At 40.8% G+C, this 22421-nt stretch overlaps 1 protein-coding gene across 1 annotated transcript in view; it reads right to left on the bottom strand.

Annotated features, from left to right (window-relative positions):
* The window catches only part of thsd7ab (thrombospondin, type I, domain containing 7Ab), a 488245-nt gene that overhangs the window by 39616 nt on the left and 426208 nt on the right, over positions 1-22421 (bottom strand). Inside the window, exons 20-22 of the mRNA XM_072460164.1 lie at positions 19542-19657; positions 15754-15871; positions 7997-8142 (exon numbers count right to left, since the gene is read on the bottom strand). Of these exons, the coding sequence (XP_072316265.1) occupies positions 7997-8142; positions 15754-15871; positions 19542-19657 (380 nt within the window). The remainder of the gene's footprint in view (positions 1-7996; positions 8143-15753; positions 15872-19541; positions 19658-22421) is intronic.

Here is a 22421-nt window from a genome sequence, read left to right on the forward strand (position 1 = left end):
AGTTGACCAGCAGAATAAAATTATTCTACACAGTGCTTTTGAAAAGAACGGTCGGTGTGTAGAAAAAATATAAGAAAAATAAAAGAATTAGGCGTCATTTTGACAAAATGATGATATTTTTTTTTGTCGGTCGGGTTACGGCAAACAGACATATTCTTTTGCTCAGCCTTAGGACCAGTTAGAACACTGTCTTTGTCCCAGTTAACCACCAATTTTGATTTGGTGTGTGTGCAACTATGAACACATTACCTGAATTATAAACACAGAAAAAATAATATGGATTATATTTTCATTTGGGGGTGCACGGTGGCAAAGGCAGTTAGCGCTCTCGCCTCCCAAGAAGGAGATCATGGGTTCAATTCCCGGTCCAGACCAACATCACATGATCTCTCTGGGTGGAGTCTGCATGTTCTCCCCGTGTTACCGTGGGTTCTCTCCGGGTTCTCCGGCTTCCTCCCACCGTCCAAAGACATGCATGTGTTAGGCAAAAATTGGTTATTATTTTAATGGCTATATCCATCCATCTTCCAGGTCGCGGGGACAGCATACTTTCTTTTGCTTCAGTGTAGCTCGTCACAGCACCTTTACTCACACAGACTCAGCGCCTGAGCAGAGTTCGGGCTTTATCACATTCGATTCTGCACTAAACGCAGGGCCTTCTTAAACTAAAACTCACCCACTAAACAAGATGGCGCCGCTGAAGGCTGCCTCGGGGTTTCGGTACACTTTGTTTTGTCTGTTTTTGTTCGTAAATGGCACACAACTGGGATTTTTTATCTCTAACGTGAACTCACTACCCAGCAAACTGGACAAACTGGCATTGCTGATGAGATGAAACAGAGACTTTTCTTCATCTCCTGTTTTGTGCTTGACAGAAATATGGCCCAGTAAATACATCCCAGACTGTGCCGTACAGCGGGAGGGCTTCAAGCTGCTCCGCTCTAACCAGCTGAGAGAGCTCTCCGGGAAACTATGCGGCGGTGGAATCTGTTTCTACATCAACAACACTTGGACTTCAGATGTGACAGTATGTAACACTGGAATATCATTTCATCAATTGCAAACAATTCTATCCTATCTATCCATTCTATGCCTCATTCATCCTAGCTGCTGTTTACATTCCGACCAGGTTCTTAGTGTGGAGCAGACCGTCCCGGACACCTTGTGTACACTGTTCCCTCTAAGCTGCGCGCCTGTGCGGTTATACGAAAGGTGTTATTGCGATTCTGGAGCCCAGACACTAGATTTCCTGTCTCAGCAAATAAGACACGGCTTAGGGTGAAGGAGGTCCTGAGATCGACTCCCAACGTGAAATCCTAATCTTACATTTTTTCCCCTCGTCTCCAACTACATATAGTAAAAGAGGACTAGAGAGGAATGCTGTCAAAACTCCTGAACTAACATTGTTATTGCTCGTCATTATGGTAATTAAATAAATGAAAAATATATATAATAACCCCTAACCCCAAACCCTACTTCGTCTAGTGAAAAGTTTATGCCATGGCTCTGTATTAGCAAGAGTGTAGCTAACTCATCCCAAAACAAACTAGACTGTGCAATCTATAAGTTTAAAAAGTTTAAACCCGAAATAAACTTAGTCGGGTCAGAGCGGTAGTCGATCTCAGGATTTCCTGCACCCCGATCCTTGTCTCTAACCGCCCATCCAACACGTATTAAGATTTTTCTGCGATTAATTGCGATGACACCCTTCTTATAGCCGCACGTCATTTGACACACACTGTAGATCAACAACATGATTTTTATATTTTTCATTTTAAGTGGGCCAAATTGCTTGTAATAAAAGTGAACTAATGAAAATTGCTGCTGTAATTTGATCATTTTAATGTAACTTGCTATGATACAAGGTTTTGAACAGGCTGGTGGTGGGGGGGAGCTTGTGTAGAGGGAACATTGCTTGTGTATCATCCTGGGCGATTTTAACAAGGGGAATCTCAGCCACAAACTACCAAAGTACAGACAGTTTATTAAAGTCTCGACCAGAGAGCAGAACACGCTGGATCACTGCTACATAACAGTCAGCCGCGCTGGACTTGTCAGCCCAGGTCATGGTTCACCTGATCCCCACGTACAGACAGAGGCTGAAGCTCTCCAAACCTGTAGTGAGGACTTCTAAGAAGTGGACCAACGAGGCAGAGGATGAGCTACGTGCATGTTTGGACATTACAGACTGCCACAGATTCAGTTAAGTCAGCAGAAGGAGGCAGCGCACAGGGCCGGTGATAGAGAGTGCTACAAAGATGCAAAGTAAGGATTTAGCAGGGAGGTGTGGAGAGCTAGATCTCAGTACAATGAGCGTCTGAAGCAGCAGTTCTCAAATAACAACCCCGCCTCTGTGTGGAGTGGCCACTGCTGCCAACCCAACCCAGGTCCCCCCCACCTGCCTCACCACTCTTACAGTTCAGGAACAGGAGGTAAGCAGACTATAGAGGAAATGCAGTGACGTCACGCCGTCACATGGCTCCACTGTTGTGGACTGCAAGAAAGACGAGCATGCACATACACACGCCCGAAAGATCACAGATTTCGGCTGATATTGGAGTCATCCTGGACCCAAGATGGGTAAATCTCGCAGTGCAATTGGCTGCACCAATTGTCAGGAAACAACAGACGGAGTTTCTTTCAACAGAATCCCGAAATACACGGAGAGGCGGTTGAAATGGCTGGCAGCCATAAAACGCGAGTGCGCGCGCACTCACACCCGCCCGTTATATATTTGCTCCTCAACCTATCTCTAAAGGAGTACCCGGAAACCATGAGGAGGAAACTATTCGATTCGATTCTTCACCGCATCATTGCAGAGGCAGGACCAATCCGCCTGTCAAGCCCACGTTCCATTCTTCCCTCACTGGGGAAGAAGACACCAAGATTTGAATTTTGAATTCCTCCACTTGGACTCCCTACCAACTGGTCGAGAACCAAGGCCTCGGAATTTGAGATGCTGAATTTCATCCCAGCAGCTTCGCAATTGGCTGCAATCCATCCCAGTGCTTTGTGCAGTTCATGGTAAATGCCCACATTTGATATTTCCACAATTAAATTACTTATATTATTACTATTTTAACTTTTTACCACAGTATCTGCATATTATGTGTGCAATGAAGTGTAATTACTATACTAATTGCTAATGGAAAATGTCTGTAAATTATTTTTAATTTTATGATAGTAAATCCTAACACTAATCCTAGACAATTGATAATTCATGATCATAACGTTTGCAGTAAATAAACAGCCTGTTTGCTGTTTAGGAGGCTCCAAAATACATTAACTGCATCATAATAAATCCCCAATCCCTAATAAAATCTTGACTTGAAAGTTCCATTCCATAAATGTAAAAAAAGAGTCTGCTGCTGCAAACCTTTCATTACGTCTTATTCAAAGTCATCACATAGAAGCCCTCATTTGTTTTTCTACTCATTACAATTTGATTTTCACTGGAGGGAAGAAGATTTAATTTGAAGATTAACATAATTTTTATTGATTTAGAAAACGGGCTGCGTCAGTACGGAGACCATCATGCAGTGCTAATCATTGAGAGTGGACAATCAGATAAGTAGAAAAAAATAATAAATGGTAATTGAATGGTCAAGATGGCAAAGTCCAAACAAATCCCATTAAACTTAAGTAGACACTGTGGACGAGAGTAAAGTAAAGTTGGTGAACAACGTTTGATGGTAAATGCTGACAAATTACCCTTGTAGCACTTTTTGTACACACAAAGTTAGTGTTTTGCCCAAGGACACAACAACTATTGTACTACTATATTACAGTGGCGTGTGGTCAGGGCAATCAAGGCAAGCAGTGACTGACCAATAAAATCTAAAATTACCATGTGTCACAACTATTATTAAATCACTGTATTTTGCGCACGAAAAGGCGGATAAGTCAGAGTCAGTTGAGCTTTATTAAACGCGTTCAACTCATTCAGATCAACATTGTTCAACATCAAAACACACTCTGCTACCGCTAACAGACACATTAGCGTATTCACAACAACTCCTAGCCTCGTTCAGTTGCAACACGTAAAATACAACACAGTCTGATATCGCTAAAAGACACGTTAGCATATCCACAACAACTCCTAGCCTCGTTCAGTTGCAACATATAGTGCGGAAAATACGGTATTCCGAAATATATCCAAATAAGCCTGTTTTCCATAAAAGTCACAGCACACTAGTGTTATGTAACACTATACTACACTATATTTAGCCTCGAGCCATGGAATGGAATGTTCATTCCATGGAATGTTCGAGTCTGTTCTTCCCGTGGTTTCTTATTCCTATTCTGCATGTTCATACGCGGGCATTTTTGACCCCCTGAACATCGATGAAAAGTCACACATGGGGATATAGACGCGATCGGCTCGGCCCGAACTCGAATAAAATGGAGGTTGCGAGAACGCCCGTAGTTCAAAAAAGAGAAAACATGAATTAATTAACGTTAATTTTTTGGCTGAGGCACATGAAACTTGGAACAGTGACAGAGCTACCTTTGACGAGTAAAACACACCTGGCAGCATCGCTGTATGATAAACAGGCGCCGCCACGTTTGACTTTTTTTTTCAAAATCGTACTTGTCCTAGGTTTTTCGTCCGATCGAGCTCAAAACAACACTTTCTGCATCTAGAGACATTGAAATTTAATAATCAGACAATTTTGTTTTTTAATATTCCTTACGGTCCGCCTAACATGCCCTCAAAAAAGGCTTAATTTCCTGTTTTTTCAAGGACAAGTCACGTCTAATGGAATTGATCTATGGAGCTCATATTTCACTCACTAATGTGTTTTTATGGTCTGATTGGAAATAATTAATACCCATGTAACAAATTTTCTCTATAGCGCCCCCTACCCTTTGTGTGAAAAACTCAACAACTCAACATAACATGGGTTATATTCTCCTCAAGACGCCATGAAAAAAAGTGCATTACAGACATTGTGTTTTTCACTATTGGCCAGCAGGGGGGCAAGTAATGCCTTCACTTCCTCTTCCTCTTTTATTTTGATGGGACATTTCCTCTTGTGCTGCGGTCTTAGCATTAGCATTAGCGTTAGCGTTAGCGGCGGGTCTCTATTGCTAGGTGACGGAGGTACAGGGAGGAGGGGGTGCAGCTGGGTCACCGAGGCTCTCTCTCTCTTTCTCCCTGCTCCTTGCACTGTGGCTCTCCCTCCCCCTGAACAACAGCCACACGTAGGACTGAACTCACACTTTTTCAACTTAATTTTTGTCCAACAGAATTAAATAGACAACTGTTTTGCATAAATGTCTCAAACCGTTAATATTATTAAACCATGGCACTTACTGCGTTATTGGTTTTTTTCTCTCTCTGTCCCAATTTTTCCACAAATACAGTCCACAGAACACTAAACATTAAACGTTCTCTTTCCATTTGAAAGTTCTACTTTTCCCTTTATAGACGAATAAACGAGCTAGTGACAAAAACAAACAAGACAGGACCCGAGAAAAGCAAATTTGGTAAAATTTAATCAGTGCAGTTTGTTTCATCCTCTTTTTGCATTATTTTCCAAGCTTTTGTTGGGAGTTTTAAATATTCCGGCATGTAAGCCTCCATAGGCCTGACCACATCTTGTCCTCTAAAAGTCTGACAATCTGTAGATTACCTTTGCAATTACGATTCTCCAGGTCGTCCATTTCATTTAATCAACCATGACACTAACCCGGCTCGTCAAATTCGCCACATTAGCCCTCAGGGCAGAGACCTCGCCTTTCATGTAAGAGATTTCCTTTACAGCAACTGTGGCGCAGTTATCCATCTCGTTAGTCTTCAAAATTAGGGCCTTCATACCAGCGCTGCATCAATCTTCATGTCGACTGCCTTTATGTTATCAGTTATCTCCAGCAGAGCCGCAAGGATCACTGGGTCCATCCCAATTATGGTTGTTTCAATTTAAGTAGGTTTAGGGCAAGAAGTTTAACAACGGATTCAAATTTGACACAATTCGGACTTTGTATGTGCAAATTGAAGCAAATTAAAACGTTTGTACATTTGTGTAATTCTAGCTATATTTTCCAGCTTCGCTACACACAGACACCGTGAAAGGTATCAAAATAACTTTTGATGCCCTACTCCTCAACACCATTTTCACCCAATTTCAGCCAACGTGCTAGGAGGAGTTCATAAAAGTATGGCATTTTAAAAAAAACTGTTGAGTCATGCTTAGCAAATTTTGAGCCAATATGGCCGACATTTGATTGGGCGGACAGCGTTTCCGTAATGATAGTTTAAACTTCCTTTGTCTGCCTCTGCGGAAAATTCCACAAGTCAACAAATTTTTTGGGGCTAGTTCCGATCTCACAGTGCATTTTCTGTACATTGGGGGGCGCTGACCCACCAAATGTTTTGAAGATTGAGATAACCAGAATGAAAATATATTCCTGACTTTTTGGCAATATAGTGAAAAATAGTTGGTTCTAAGTAGAAGAAAGACTAAAGAAAGGAAAATAAAGAAATAATATTCCGATGCGAAAGTAATGTTTTATTTATTTTTTTTATATCATGATCTATACAATTTTGGAAAGCGCTTGTGCTTTCCTACGTCATGGTCATGGCCCCTGGTTATTTTTGAGTGGGCTCCGCCCACTGTGTATATTGGCCCTCAGTGCAACAATAATGTTCAATTTCCCCTCTACTAATTAGTATGCACAGGATGTGCATGAGTGGATGAGTGCGTTGGTGGGTGATTGGAAGTGTGCAAGCACTTCACGCTTGGAAATAATAGGTCTCTCACCAGCTTGTGGCACTTGGGCCTACTTATTGAAATATGAAGTACTTTGGCATCTGAACTTTCTGATGACGAATGAATAATATTTTAAGATGCTAATGTACACACCCTCTCCCAGCCAAAGCTTAGACAAAAGCCTGGCTCACACAGTGAAGACTATCGGAGGCTATTCAAATTGACCAAACTCTCTCTGTCAATGAAGGCATTTTGATTGGCTTCGTCAGGCTGCTGTTTCTGGAGCTGGACACAAGTTGATAAAGTCGAGTCACAATGGAATATTATAATTATAATCAATTATAATTTAAATGCCAGTGAATGAAAAACAAAACTTTACAGACTTGACGAGAGCAAAGAGCGAGGAAAGAGACGCGTTTGCTTCAGGAAACACATGGAAGAAAGAAAGGAGACAGTTTGTGGACGTCAGAGCCATGCTAAAAGCGTTGATAATGTGGAGCTAACAACAAGAAAACACTTTAGAGATGACAGCTCTGTAAAGACTACATCCAAACAAGTGCAAAACCTGGACAGATCAGGAGCTGTGGGTAAAAACACAGGTCAGGTCTCACTGCAGTGTAATAAAGTATTACAATGACAGAGTGAAGCTGCTGTGAGCTCTGACTGTGTCCACACTAAAGTGACTGTGAATACAATCAGAATGCACTGATTCACTACACGAATAGTTTATTCTCACTAAGCTTAAACTATATATTTTTTTTAATCTCAAATTGAGTTCAAGCAGCAAAAGCCAAGAGGTCTGTGATATCACCATTTCATATCAGAACTCATATCACATTTTCATGTACCAGGCTGCTAATGCATGACTTTGGAAGTCTTTCACCAGCTGCAGATTTATGCAACAGTGTCCACAAATAAATATTAGGCTATATAAAGCTATGTCTTTGCATGGGTGGTGCACTGAGAGCTTCCGCTTACATGTGTTTCTGAGACACGACAAAGGCAGGGCGAAAACGTTCTTTTTTTGTTAGTTTTTGTTGATAAAACACAGTATTACTGTTTGTGCCATGCAAAATTCAATTAAAATGAACATGAACAGTCATTGAACTTGACAGTGTGAACGCAACCTCAAATAACTTTCAGCCATTGAAATTAATCAGATACGATTTATAATCTTATGATTATTTTTCCTGAAATTCATTCATGTAATAATTTTATCATCATTAGCGTCATCCCAATAAATAGTCAAATCTCTCGACATGTCTGGTTTGGTGTAGACGTACCTCCACCCTGCACTCGGACCACTGGCTGTACCTCCAGGAGTAGCAAGGTCTGACAGGACAGGGCTTCCACTGCTGCATGTGGGCAGGACAGGGCCGACCGTCCCCCTGAGAGGCTTGGACCACCCGTCGATTACGCCACATCCGCCCTGCACACCACACACAGTTTTAGAGGGTCCAATCATACAACTGTGCATTTCACATATTAAATACACAGGTAAAATAGTAAAAACACATCCAACATGAATATAAGTTAACAACTTAGTTTGGGGTTAGGGTTAGTGTATTAAAAAGTATATACTAGGTCTAAATCATTCTTAATTAACCTTGTATTCATTATGAATTAGGTCATGCTTCAATAAGGCCATTAAAGTGTAGTTATTATAAAGTGTGACTGTTGACGTTTATTGTCTATGATGGACAGCAAAGAGGCGGCGAGAATCATTCTCAGGGTCTTTATTTGACGCAAACAGGGAAACAAGCAAAACAGTACAGTACAGTATTTTGAATTGATTCTGAGTTCATCTTCTTACAGTTTAACTGTGGTGGTGATGTGTCATTTTCTAGTGACAAGAATATCTTGGTCAAAGTTCATATTACCACAAAATAATAATCTTGATTGATTGACATTGGTTTTCATTCATGATAATGTTTGATATTGATTTTAGCACAGTGGTGGAGTGGCTACCACGTTCCAGGTTTTACTCCGAACCCTTTCTGTGTGGGTTTTGGCTGCTTTCTCCGTCAACCCAAAACATGCAGTATTACAGTATATAGTAATAGTATATAGACTTCTCTGGATCTTTAAACTCACTCAAAGTGTCCTGGTTTAATTCGACTCAGATCTGCGGAGTCATTAATAATGCAGCAGTCTAATTCAGCCCCTGTCAATACACTGAAGAGTCAGATCTTCCCTGTAAGCACAGACTGCACTAAACATACATGAAAAGCCTGGTTTCTTTATCAGCAAATCAACTGAAGACCTGAACTATGTTCTGGATTTTTTTTTTTTATTGACCTTTATTTAACCAGGAAAGGCCCACAGAGATTTAGCATATCTTATTCAGGGGAGTCTTGGCCCCAGAGGGGAGGAGCCTATTGTACATGTTAAGGTGTGTGTAAATACTTTTTTCAATAAGGTGGCCCAAGGGTGAAACTGTACATTTTCCCAATACGTTTATTTGCTGCTTTAACTTCACAAAAGAAAGCTCTTGTAAAATTCAGGAAGTGCAAGAACATACAACATACAAACAGCTGTGATAGAAGTTTAATCATAAATCAGGTTTTCTCTTCATTAGGAGCGACCGTCTTGTAGTTTCATTAGCAGATGTAAACAGCAGGTGTTTCATCAGCTCCAGGTGTCAGCCATTTCCCCCTGTGTGGTCAGGTCGGAGAGAGCTCAGGACAAGGAGCAGAACGTGCAAATAATTTAACTAGAACAGGGACCACAGCGCTGCCATCAGGGCCGGCCCAAGCCTTCAGGGGGCCCTAAGCGAAAACATTTTTGGGGGCCCCTCACCACGTCATCAGAATCAGTTTTATTGCCATTGTCAGTAAACAATTCACATATGGGAACTTTCTTCAACGCAAACAAAGCGCACCAAAACTCCAGGGCATCCGTTTGCCAGTTAGTTTATTCTCAACACCTCACAAGGTCAAATATTGATAACTTAAATCCCACAATGCAACTTGGTATTCCGCTGACATCACCTCTACTCCCTGTACAAATAACACACGTCCCAGATAGATTTTCAGACCTTTTTTGGGTCTTCTGGTGCATTTTAATGGGGTCCAACCGGCTAAAGTAAGAGTAAAATGTTGAGGTTGCAATGCTATAAAATGATGTGATGAAACTGTGCCAGGAGAAAATGACTAAAGCCAGTTATTAATACATTAGTGTACTTAATTACTCAACACAATATTGGCTATGAAAAACAATTATGGTCAAATTTGATTCATTTTAACTGAAAATGTAAAAGTAATAGTTATCCTTACTAATTTATCTTTTACAGCTCCCAACTGTTCCTTCTTGCCAAAGTGACAAAACAATTTATATTAAATTAAACAAATGGCATAAGCATTGCTTGATTAACAATTAACACTGATAAAACAGTGCAAACATATTTTTCCCAGAGAATGAACAGAACGAGAAGTGAAGGTCCAAACCTAGCTATAGTGAAGAGACTGCGTTTCTGCAACTTTGCCACTTTTATATAAAAAAATATAGTATTATTCTATAACAGACGTAATTTTAATATGTCTGGTTATTTTTCACTATCAATTTATTATAATTTATAACAAATAGTCTAATGATGCTTTTTAAATAAATTGAAATGTTTTATTGCTCTATTAAAAGTTAATTACAATATAAATGTTTGTTCTGATCTGAACATCACACACTGGACTCCTGCATGAAACAATGCTGCGATGTGATTGGCTGATGGACCTTAGGTGCATAAACCTTTACGTTCCTCTTATTGCACGTTAAGAAGTCAAAGTAAAACAGACATCACGAGTCACGATTGATCTCACACATGGTGATGTGAGAGAGAGGGACGCAAACTCAAACCAGCTCATCTCTAACTGAGGCTGCACAGGGGCCCGGGACAGGGGCCCGGGACAGGGGACCGGGACAGGGGCCACACACTGTACACTCCAAAGTCTCACATCAGAGGTTCTGGACGAGACAGCGCTCGTCCGGACCGGATCTCCGCCTCTTAGTGACCCGGGGCATAGACGCCCCTCACCGGCCTCACCTGCAGCTACTACCGGGCTGGTGTAAATGTTAAGCTTATTATCTTTCATTCAGACATATTATTGTGTGCGGGGCAGAGCTCTCGTCGCCTCCAGCCTGAGCGAACTAACGTGACAGAATCGTGTTGTTTCAAACAGCAGCATTAACCGTCTCTTTGTAAGAGAAGTTCAATACCTGGAGAGTGTTGTTGAGTTTGCAGTTTCTTTACATCGTCAAGAAGTTTCTTCTTTCGTTTTTCGGCATCGGGGGGATATATTCCTCTGGACATGAGGACCACGCAGGGACCACGTTGTGTTGTGTTTATGTTTTGCTCTCGTTCTGCTCGCGCACAATGAAGTTGCCCAATCAGCGCAGGTTTGGTGTCTTGGTTGCAAGATTGTCATTACAAATAAATGCGGTTTGTGCGTTATATGTTACCGCTGTGTGCGCTGCCGCGCCAGCAGCGCTACTACACTAGTGGCGCACGCTGCGCTTGCACTTCACATAAGACGGGTTGCCAGATTGGGGGCCCTATTAAAGCCTCGGGGCCCTACGCGGCTGCTTAGTTCGCTTATAGGCTGGGCCGGCCCTGGCTGCCATGGAAACTTCTTACTCAAAGGCGTAGTATGTAACCTTTTTACCTTATTAAAAATCTTTGTACTGCAAGTCCCTGTGTAAAAATGAATTTTCGGGGCGTTTAAAGTGTCCCCCTGCTGTCTGTAAGTGGAAAACCAGCCATAACATGGCCGACATTCACCTGGAGACAATTCTCCTGGAATATTTTATTTATATATATTATTTATTTACTTAGGGACAGTGCATATTAATGCATAATTAACATATTAAACATATTTTTGTAAACATTAAACATTTTGGCCACAGGCTAGTTTCCATGTGTTGTCCCTGGTCATGTTGATGAACACAAACAATACAGAACACATCACAAGCACACTCTACAGAACACATCACAAGCACACTCTACAGAACACATCACAAGCACACTCTACAGAACACATCACAAGCACACTCTACAGAACACATCACAAGCACACTCTACAGAACACATCACAAGCACACTCTACAGAACACATCGCAAACACACTCTACAGAACACATCACAAACACACTCTACAGAACACATCACAAGCACACTCTACAGAACACATCACAAGCGCACTCTACAGAACACATCACAGGTTAAGGATTTTCACTTGTATAGCGGTGCTGCTAAACAATCCGTTAATTTTTCTAAATTTCTATAGCAATTTCATAATTGCATAGCAAAACACGAAAGTGACTAACAATCAATATTTTCCATTGATATAACGCAATAATTTATTTAAATGTATTTGTAAACATTCTATTAAAGAAAACTCTTAACAAATTAACTTTTTAAACACTTTTTTTTAAATCTTCAAATAAAACTTGCAAATAAAATTAATTGTTGAACAAATTAATCAACACAAAGTCAGATGGCCTTATTTACAACTTTCTTCCATATCATCATCAATCAGATGACTATTTGCAGGAGTCTTATTTACATATTAATTGTCATTACACTCGGAAAAATAAAGGTTGCTGTGGTGTCCATCATGGTGTATTTTATGTGTTATTCAAATTGTACCGCTCTATTTGACGTTCCATTCCATTTTTCGTTTTGTTATTTGATGATGGTCCCTAAGCACTCGTCTCGGCTCCGGCTGCACATTCGGAGCAGTGTGATTCGCTGCGCCCAAAATACGCATCTGATTGTTAAAAACGAGGTTGTAGTCACTTGGCAGTGTAAATATGAATATTTTGGCATGTGAATGATCTGCAAAGACTTTTGCGTTTAGGAGCTATTGACCTCGGAAGTCTGTATCTGTGACGCTAACTTTACCGCACGTGGCGCCTCCCACTTTCAGACTCGCAATCTGAGGCAGCAGCGGGACTCGTCATGACAACACAGCGTCCTACATGTGTCATGCCGTTGTTGACAATCGATTGACGAGTGATCAGTACTTTTAGGCGCTTTGGTTACACAATTGAACACACATTTTTGTATCGCAAAAGCTGCGATACATGCAGACTTTTTTCTAACGAACGCATCGCATTTGAGAGAAATTGCGTCGCATTTTGCGATGCGATACCGCTTATTCTGAACCCTGCATCACAAGCACACTCTACAGAACACATCACAAGCACACTCTACAGAACACATCACAAACACACTCTACAGAACACATCACAAACACACTCTACAGAACACATCACAAGCACACTACAGAACACATCACAAGCACACTACAGAACACATCACAAGCACACTCTACAGAACACATCACAAGCGCACTCTACAGAACACATCACAAGCGCACTCTACAGAACACATCACAAGCGCACTCTACAGAACACATCACAAGCGCACTCTACAGAACACATCACAAGCACACTACAGAACACATCACAAGCACACTCTACAGAACACATCACAAACACACACTACAGAACACATCACAAGCACACTACAGAACACATCACAAGCACACTCTACAGAACACATCACAAACACACTACAGAACACATCACAAGCGCACTCTACAGAACACATCACAAGCACACTCTACAGAACACATCACAAGCGCACTCTACAGAACACATCACAAGCGCACTCTACAGAACACATCACAAGCGCACTCTACAGAACACATCAAAAGCGCACTCTACAGAACACATCACAAGCGCACTCTACAGAACACATCACAAGCACACTCTACAGAACACATCACAAGCGCACTCTACAGAACACATCACAAACACACTCTACAGAACACATCACAAGCACACTACAGAACACATCACAAGCGCACTCTACAGAACACATCACAAGCGCACTCTACAGAACACATCACAAGCACACTCTACAGAACACATCACAAGCGCACTCTACAGAACACATCACTAGCGCACTCTACAGAACACATCACAAAAACACTCTACAGAACACATCACAAACGCACTCTACAGAACACATCACAAGCGCACTCTGCAGAACACATCACAAGCGCACTCTACAGAACACATCACAAGCACACTCTACAGAACACATCACAAGCACACTCTACAGAACACATCACAAGCACACTCTACAGAACACATCATAAACACACTCTACAGAACACATCACAAAAACACTCTACAGAACACATCACAAACGCACTCTACAGAACACATCACAAGCGCACTCTGCAGAACACATCACAAGCGCACTCTACAGAACACATCACAAGCACACTCTACAGAACACATCACAAACACACTCTACAGAACACATCACAAGCACACTCTACAGAACACATCGCAAACGCACTCTACAGAACACATCACAAGCGCACTCTACAGAACACATCACAAGCACACTCTACAGAACACATCACAAACGCACACTCTACAGAACACATCACAAGCGCACTCTACAGAACACATCACAAACACACTCTGCAGAACACATCACAAGCACACTCTACAGAACACATCACAAGCGCACTCTACAGAACACATCATAAACACACTCTACAGAACACATCACAAACACACTCTACAGAACACATCACAAACACACTCTACAGAACACATCACAAGCGCACTCTACAGAACACATCACAAGCACACTCTACAGAACACATCACAAGCGCACTCTACAGAACACATCACAAGCACACTCTACAGAACACATCACAAACACACTCTACAGAACACATCACAAACGCACTCTACAGAACACATCACAAGCACACTACAGAACACATCACAAGCACACTCTACAGAACACATCACAAACACACTCTACAGAACATATCACAAACACACTCTACAGAACACATCACAAGCGCACTCTACAGAACACATCACAAGCGCACACTCTACAGAACACATCACAAGCGCACTCTACAGAACACATCACAAGCGCACTCTACAGAACACATCACAAGCACACTCTACAGAACACATCACAAGCGCACTCTACAGAACACATCACAAGCGCACTCTACAGAACACATCACAAGCGCACTCTACAGAACACATCACAAGCGCACTCTACAGAACACATCACAAGCGCACTCTACAGAACACATCACAAGCGCACTCTACAGAACACATCACAAGCGCACTCTACAGAACACATCACAAGCGCACTCTACAGAACACATCACAAGCGCACTCTACAGAACACATCACAAGCGCACTCTACAGAACACATCACAAACGCACTCTACAGAACACATCACAAGCACACTCTACAGAACACATCACAAACACACTCTACAGAACACATCACAAGCACACTCTACAGAACACATCACAAGCGCACTCTACAGAACACATCACAAGCGCACTCTACAGAACACATCACAAGCGCACTCTACAGAACACATCACAAGCGCACTCTACAGAACACATCACAAGCACACTCTACAGAACACATCACAAACACACTCTACAGAACACATCACAAACACACTCTACAGAACACATCACAAGCACACTCTACAGAACACATCACAAGCACACTCTACAGAACACATCACAAACACACTCTACAGAACACATCACAAGCACACTCTACAGAACACATCACAAGCGCACTCTACAGAACACATCACAAACACACTCTACAGAACACATCACAAACACACTCTACAGAACACATCACAAGCGCACTCTACAGAACACATCACAAGCACACTCTACAGAACACATCACAAGCACATTTATTTAATATTTATTTTTGGGGGGATCTCATGTCTTGGAACTTAAAATAATGAATATACTGAAAGCACATATTGGCACACTGGTAATCTCCATTCATGTTCATGTTACCATGGGGACATAAACAAAAGCTAGTGATGAACATGATTTAAGGCAGAATTGCTGGTGATGATTTAGGGACTTTAAAACTCTGAATAGTTTCAAATACTACGCTCTTCAGAACTACAGGAAGGATCGTGAGTTAGGACCAAGCTTAAGGATTAGTTACTAAGAGTACCTTCTAGTCCACAGGTCTGCGAGCACTGAGACCAGGAGGACCACTCTGACAGCTGACAGTTGACCGGACACTCCACTGTGCAGGACATGTTCATGTGCCAGCGCTTCTCAAGGTTCAGCTGCAGACACACACACACACAAACAAAAAAACTTTCAATACGTGAAAATGTAAAACTTTTAGAACATAATCTGATTTATGATCCACAAATTTGTAATACAACTTACCTTGGACTAAATCAGTAAGTAAACCAAGAGTAAACATCATCCATGAAAGCCAGGACTAAATTTAGACCAAACCAAGTCTAAATGAAGACCAGCACTAATGAACCAAGACAAGGCAAATAAAATTGGGCAAATTAAGCCAGTACTTACAAGGGTAAACCTGGACAAAAGTTACGTACATTTCTAGGTCTAAACCAGGATTACTCAAAGTCTAACACATGAAAAAACACCATTTAAAGCTGGGCAACTTTGTGAATGAGAAAATATGCACTATGTGACTAAATTAAGCCACTGTACGCCGTCTGCCACAAATCTATTATAAAAGCCAAAAGCAGCGCTCTGATTGGCTGTGCTTTGGTGGTCTGCTTCACATCTCTGTCTGAATGAACTTGTTCTTTATGCTATAGTTATCTGAATAACTGTTAATATGTTACGTTACAACAGTTCCTTGTCTGTGCGTCATGTAGCTGAAGGTGTTTCGTTAGCATACGTAAACCTGTTCATCATGTTCGTTCTCTAATCTGTTATTATTTTAAATTGCATTTCAAGATGAAATGCCTGTTCTTGGTCCTGGATTTTATCAAACCAATTTCCCCCAAAAATGCGACTTATACTCGAGTGCGACTTATACATGTTTTTTTCTTCTCTAGTATGCCTTTTTTGGCTGATGCGACTTATACTCCGGTGCGAGTTATAGTCCGGAAAATACGGTATACTAACATACATCAGTGTAACTATCGTGGTATAACTTCGACTAAAATGGACATCAAACTTCAAACTAATGTTTGTCTCTGGTTTAATTGAAGATTTCAGCCAGGACACCGTTCTTTTTTACATCTTTACACCTTTACACCGTGAAAACTAAAACAAAGACTAAAAAAAAATGCTTCAATGATAATAAATTACCAACAGTAATAAATAAAACATACACACAAGAATATTTACCGTGTTTGCCAACATGTGACCTCTGGTAGATACGGTTAAGGTTTTCTGGCAGACGTTTGTTTTTAGTTTTTGTCTCTAGCCAGTCTTTTCTTTTACCGTTCTGTTCTCTTTTGCGGCTTCTCTCTCTCTTCCTGTCTCTGTTTTACTTCCGGGGCAATACCAGAGGTCACATGAAAATGTACACAGGTAAATATCAACTTAATTAAAACGCATAAATAACGAAACAATTACAATGATGCTTGGGTCAATTTGGTGAGAAACTCTGGCGAACAGTATGTGTTGCCATAGAAACACATACTGACAAAATAGCGTCAGCTACAATCAGGTAATGCAGCTTTAAATGACAAATATTATGCATTAATTATAAACGTATTGGCCTTTAAACATGCTCTTGAGTAACTTTACTTAAACATCTCATGCTTCTGGTCACCTTTGAAAAGAGGTCTCAATCTCAATGGGGCTTACCCGGTTAAATAAAGGTTAATAAATAAATAAATAGTATACAAAGCTCATGTTTTCGAAAAGTAAAACATTTAACAGAATTACTTCATGCCCCATTGTGGCACCTGGTGGTCCAGCAGTCTCCCATTCAAGTACTAACCGGGCTCCTGCTGAGCTTCCAAGAACTGATGAGATCTTCTCTGTTCTGGCTTTTCCCACATAAGTGACTGACCTGACTGAAGTCAGCCATGCAGTTGTAATAAACCTGATTTGAGGCAGAAATGCTCAGAGTCTGGTGATGATTTATGGACTTAGAAACGGCACAGGCGATCTCGGAGCCTGTGCAGGACTATGACATCACTCATTGGGGAAATTCGAGTGTTTTTGACACTTGTAGGCAACTAGAGTGAACGAAGCTAAAGGCAACTCCAGATGTTTTAGATGAGGGAACAATGTAAGAACAGGGTTAAACATTCAAAAAGTCACATTTGCATAATATATGTTCTTTAAAGGTGTTCTAAGTATCTCTTTTAGGATAATCCACACCACCACCTCTCTCCATGGATATGTTATTGCTTAACCTGGAATATTTCACAATATGGTATAAAACATACCATGGGGACAGAATTAAACATGTAAAAGGTACAATTTTCATTTGAAACAGATAAAAACACAATGAAAATGTATATCTACTGCTAAATTTAGAATAAAGACGTTTCAAACATGTTTATGTTATGTGTATAAAGTAGGTTTATAGAACTACATATGAAAATGCAAGTTTCAACACCCTGCATTGTAGAGTCATGTTCCAAATCTGCAGCGAGACTACATTTCCCAGAGGCCTGAGGACGGAGGACTGGGGAGACTGATGTGGCTGTAAAAGTCAATGTAGCGTAATGTGATTTTGCGATGGTTTGTGTGATGGAGGGGCCCGGGCAGAGCGCTATGGGGCCCACCTCTGGTCACTGTTCAAACACACACATTTAGAATGATTAGAGAAGCAGCCTGGAGCTCCACTACGGCAGGAGCACAGGGACATTTCACGGTAGACTTGGATGAGATTCAGATATTGTAGCTCCATTATGTGTCAGAAGATAACAAAAATACAGTTAAAATGTATTATAATGGGAGTGAAAGAGAAAAAGAAATAAGCAGATCAGGGCTATTACTTTGTGAGAAATCACATTGTATATTTAAATGCTGAAAAGCATAATATAATGCACGCTTATCAATGCTGCTTTATATGGTTTTTCAGAGGAGCTAGTGGCCCAAAAATGCACAAAATGTGAATACTACGATGTGCCAAAGGGTTTGATAGTTGTGTGTGTTGTCTAGGAAAAAGAAGCAAGATAGAGCTTATCATCTACTTCCTCCTTTCAAAGTGTGAAAATCTTTACCTTTAAACAAATCTTAAACTAATACGTAACAAACTTCTATTAGAGGTATCTATAAGGCCTATATTAAGAGAAAGGAGAAGACATGGAGTGAGTTAGTTGGAGATTTAGGAGTGAATTGTGAGTTTAATTTGCTGTTTTACATATAAATACACTGTTTTGAAGTTTTCTTGTTTTAGTCCAGTTTGGGAAATTCTCAGTGAATAGTGAGTTTTGAGAGCGTTTCAGTGGAGCCCCACCGCCACAGTGCTGTGTGTGAAGGAGACACTATAGTGATACGTGTGTGTGAAGGAACCCAAGCTTCAGTACAAGTCCTAGCGTGTCATGACCACGTTTCACGGCTTGCTTTATATAAACTTTCTGTCCATCTTTCCCTTAAATAAAACCTTGTGCGTTCCTGTGAAGGTGCACGTGGAGGGTTACAAAATGACAAAACATCATTACAAATTACTCTTTTAATTCCCCACTCAAGTAGTTATAATTAAATGAATACTAGGCTATGAATTGATATTTCGCACTAAACATGAACTTCCTCCTTCTCTCGCCTGAGTGCAGATCACCTCTTGTCTCCTCTCTAAGAACTCTATATGCAAGGTGCAGAGTTTGCGGACACAACCGCATAATCCCATGTCAAGAAGTCTTTTTCATAAATCCCAAACTTAACTTAAGCCTAACTTGACCAAAGTGAATGTCACGTGCGTCACATTTGCACCCTATTTTGTACTTACACATGCTATATAAATGAGACCCCAAGTCTGTTTTAACACAAGCCCTGTGCAAGACTCACCTCCTCACAGAAGCGCAGGTCCACAGATTTGCCGTCACTACGCACACAGTCCAACATCCTGGTCTTCAGTCCAGGTCCACAGACTGCACTGGGGCTGAGCTGACACGTGCTCCACTCTGCACACAACACAAGCAATGTGAAGAAGAATAAAAAATTGGTATCAGAGAAAATATATTGGACAGACATATAGAACTTGTCCTGATTAGCTGTTAGTATTAGCGGTACTAATGCCACAAAGCAACCTTTTTCTCGAAATTAGCACCTGTTTTAATATTATCTTTTGGACGCTAATGTACTCACACAGAGCTCGTTATCCTTTTTATTCTTGTCCTGATTAGTGTTTTTGTTTTTTTTCTGTGCCGAGACCATTCTGATACCACATACTATACTGTGTCACTGGGGCTGAACTAGGAATGCGTACCGCTACGACGGACCGGATCTGGAAAAACGTTTTGGTTCAGGTTCAAAAAAACCGAAACCCCAGTGATTTGGTTCTGGACTCATATAAAATATAGCGCTCAAATACTATATCCTTTTTGTTCTAGAATCTAAACCATCTTAAACCTTCCATTGATCGCGAAATTCGCGCAGGAAAAGACGTAAACACTGCCATGCGCCGTTGTCAATAGCGGACACGGACCCTAATTAGCGACGCACGCATCTTCCGGGCATAAGTTGAAGCCGGCGAAGTTTAAAGATGCGAGAGACAGCACAGAACCGTTTATCCACATGCGGACATTGAAGCAGCAGCCGATACGATCGCTGGCTTTATTTAAACTGTTTTAAGATGGGGCTGCCGTGCGCGATGTTGTGATTGTTAATATGCTGCGGGCGTGGCCGTGTGTTAAAGGGGCGGGGTCAGCGTGGGTTCTTGTCTGGGTCTTTCCTCTGGGTGTAAATATGAATGAAATAACTTAAGTGTTATGTTGTGGTGTGATGTATTTGGCATTAAGTAAATACAAAGTAAAGTCAAAGTAATATTGCTTAATTGCTGCATTCATTGATTGGAGTTTATATTTTGTAATAGTATTTTGTATTTGTATTCTACAGTTGTTAAATATGGTCTGGTGTTTAATGCTGCTAATATGATGTATTATTTTGATGTGTTGTGTAAAATATTTTCATATTCTACTTTTGATACTGCTAAGTTGATGCTTTATAGTGATTCAAGTTGACTTTTATGCTAGTTTTTGTAACTCTGTTATTTTACACTGTGACTTAATTATTTACACTGGTGTATTGTCTGTTTGAAGGTTTTTACCTGACTTTTGATGCCAATGGATCTGCAAAATTAAAGAGTGGAAATGTATCTAAAGGCAAAACATTGTATCAGATGAAACAGCTGCTTTTCCCGCTTGACCCAGACTGACCCTGTCAACAATACTCAACATGCTCTTGTTCAGAAGTTGTTACTCAAGTAAAACACATGGATGTGTGTTAACTGTTAAGCTATAGTTTAGCTGCTAGCTAGTAGCTTGTGATTTGTAAGTTGTAACTTCTGTTAATAAACAGTGAATAAACCAGACAAGTTGAGTTTATTTCAATCTGCAGTTAAGCCTTGTGTTTGATAGTCGTCCTTGTTCAAGTGTCTTCAACTTAATTTAGCGAAGTAGCTCGTGTTACGCTGTTGTAACATTATGCAAATATGGCATGGTTTAGGTCCGGACCTAATGAGTCCGGACCTGAACCTAACCCTCTGGATTCGAATCCGGACTTGAACGTGTGATAAAATGTAAATATGATTATATTTCTGTGATGTATTTTATCTGCATAATAGTGATATGACGATTTTTGTATATTATCTGCATCATTAGTCTAAGAGAAAAACGGCATGTGTGAAAAACTGCATTTGTGAAGATGTCGTAAAGATGGTGCAAAGGAATGTTTATCTTAGGGAGGGGGTGTAACACCCCAGGGGAGTTAGGTAAACATTACCCGTGCTTTATCTCTAAGGAAGAAAGACAGTTGTAAAAGCAAGTGATGTGAAGCTGACCAATGAGAATGTGACCCGCCTATTTCATAATTTGTAATAAAACCAACCTGCAAGAGAAAAAAGGAACAGCCTTGGCGGCCCGGCCCGACGGTTTCTCCCATGCATGCTACCCAAAAGTCTGACGTTTCTGTATCGTTTCATATTCTAAGTTGAATTGTGTTCTCTGTGTGTTAAGGAATAGCATTGGTTTATGTCTAATTTCTTGACAGAACCTGAACGGGGGTTTAGGTATGCATCCCTAGGCTGAACACCAAACTAAAAAGGTACTCAATTTTCTTATACATTAAAGAGCAAAAATAACCCCAGTAAAAGTACAAGTACGCAGTCTCTACTAATGTGGTAATTTTGATGAAGAAATGTGCACCCTGTGTACTTTGACTTTTCCACCGCTGGTGTGTAGGATAAAAGATCTTCATGTTCAGAGCAAATGGCTCATTTTTATGCAGAGTAAACACACTCCACGTTAGCGCTGCTGTCGGGGCAGTCTCCACAGTTTTATCAAAGTTCAGCTTCCACTCAAAAACACTAAATGACGCTATCAAAGTCTTTTCTGTCAATATGAGTGTTTTTAGCATCTACAGCGTCTCCTCAGTCTGTATTTTAGCTGCTCTGGGTGTTAGTGATAGCATTAGCCTCAAACCATCTACATGTCCTAATTCAGGAAAATACAGTGTGGAATGGGATCGGTGATTTGGTCTCGTAAATACAGATAACTGAAAATTGTGCAGTGTCATAGCTTTTGCTGATACCAGAACAACAGTAGTCCTGATGCTTTATAGTTGCCTGAGGATCAACAGAATGTACACACTGAGCCACATGGATTTTAATAGATGTAATGAAACTAACTTTTAATCTAAAGATTGTAATGAGCCAAGAGACAGCAGCCC

The sequence above is a fragment of the Eucyclogobius newberryi genome, unplaced genomic scaffold, assembly GCF_026437365.1.
Source record: "Eucyclogobius newberryi isolate DKJ021-1_F unplaced genomic scaffold, fEucNew1.0.hap1 SCAF_3, whole genome shotgun sequence".
NCBI lineage: Eukaryota > Metazoa > Chordata > Actinopteri > Gobiiformes > Gobiidae > Eucyclogobius > Eucyclogobius newberryi.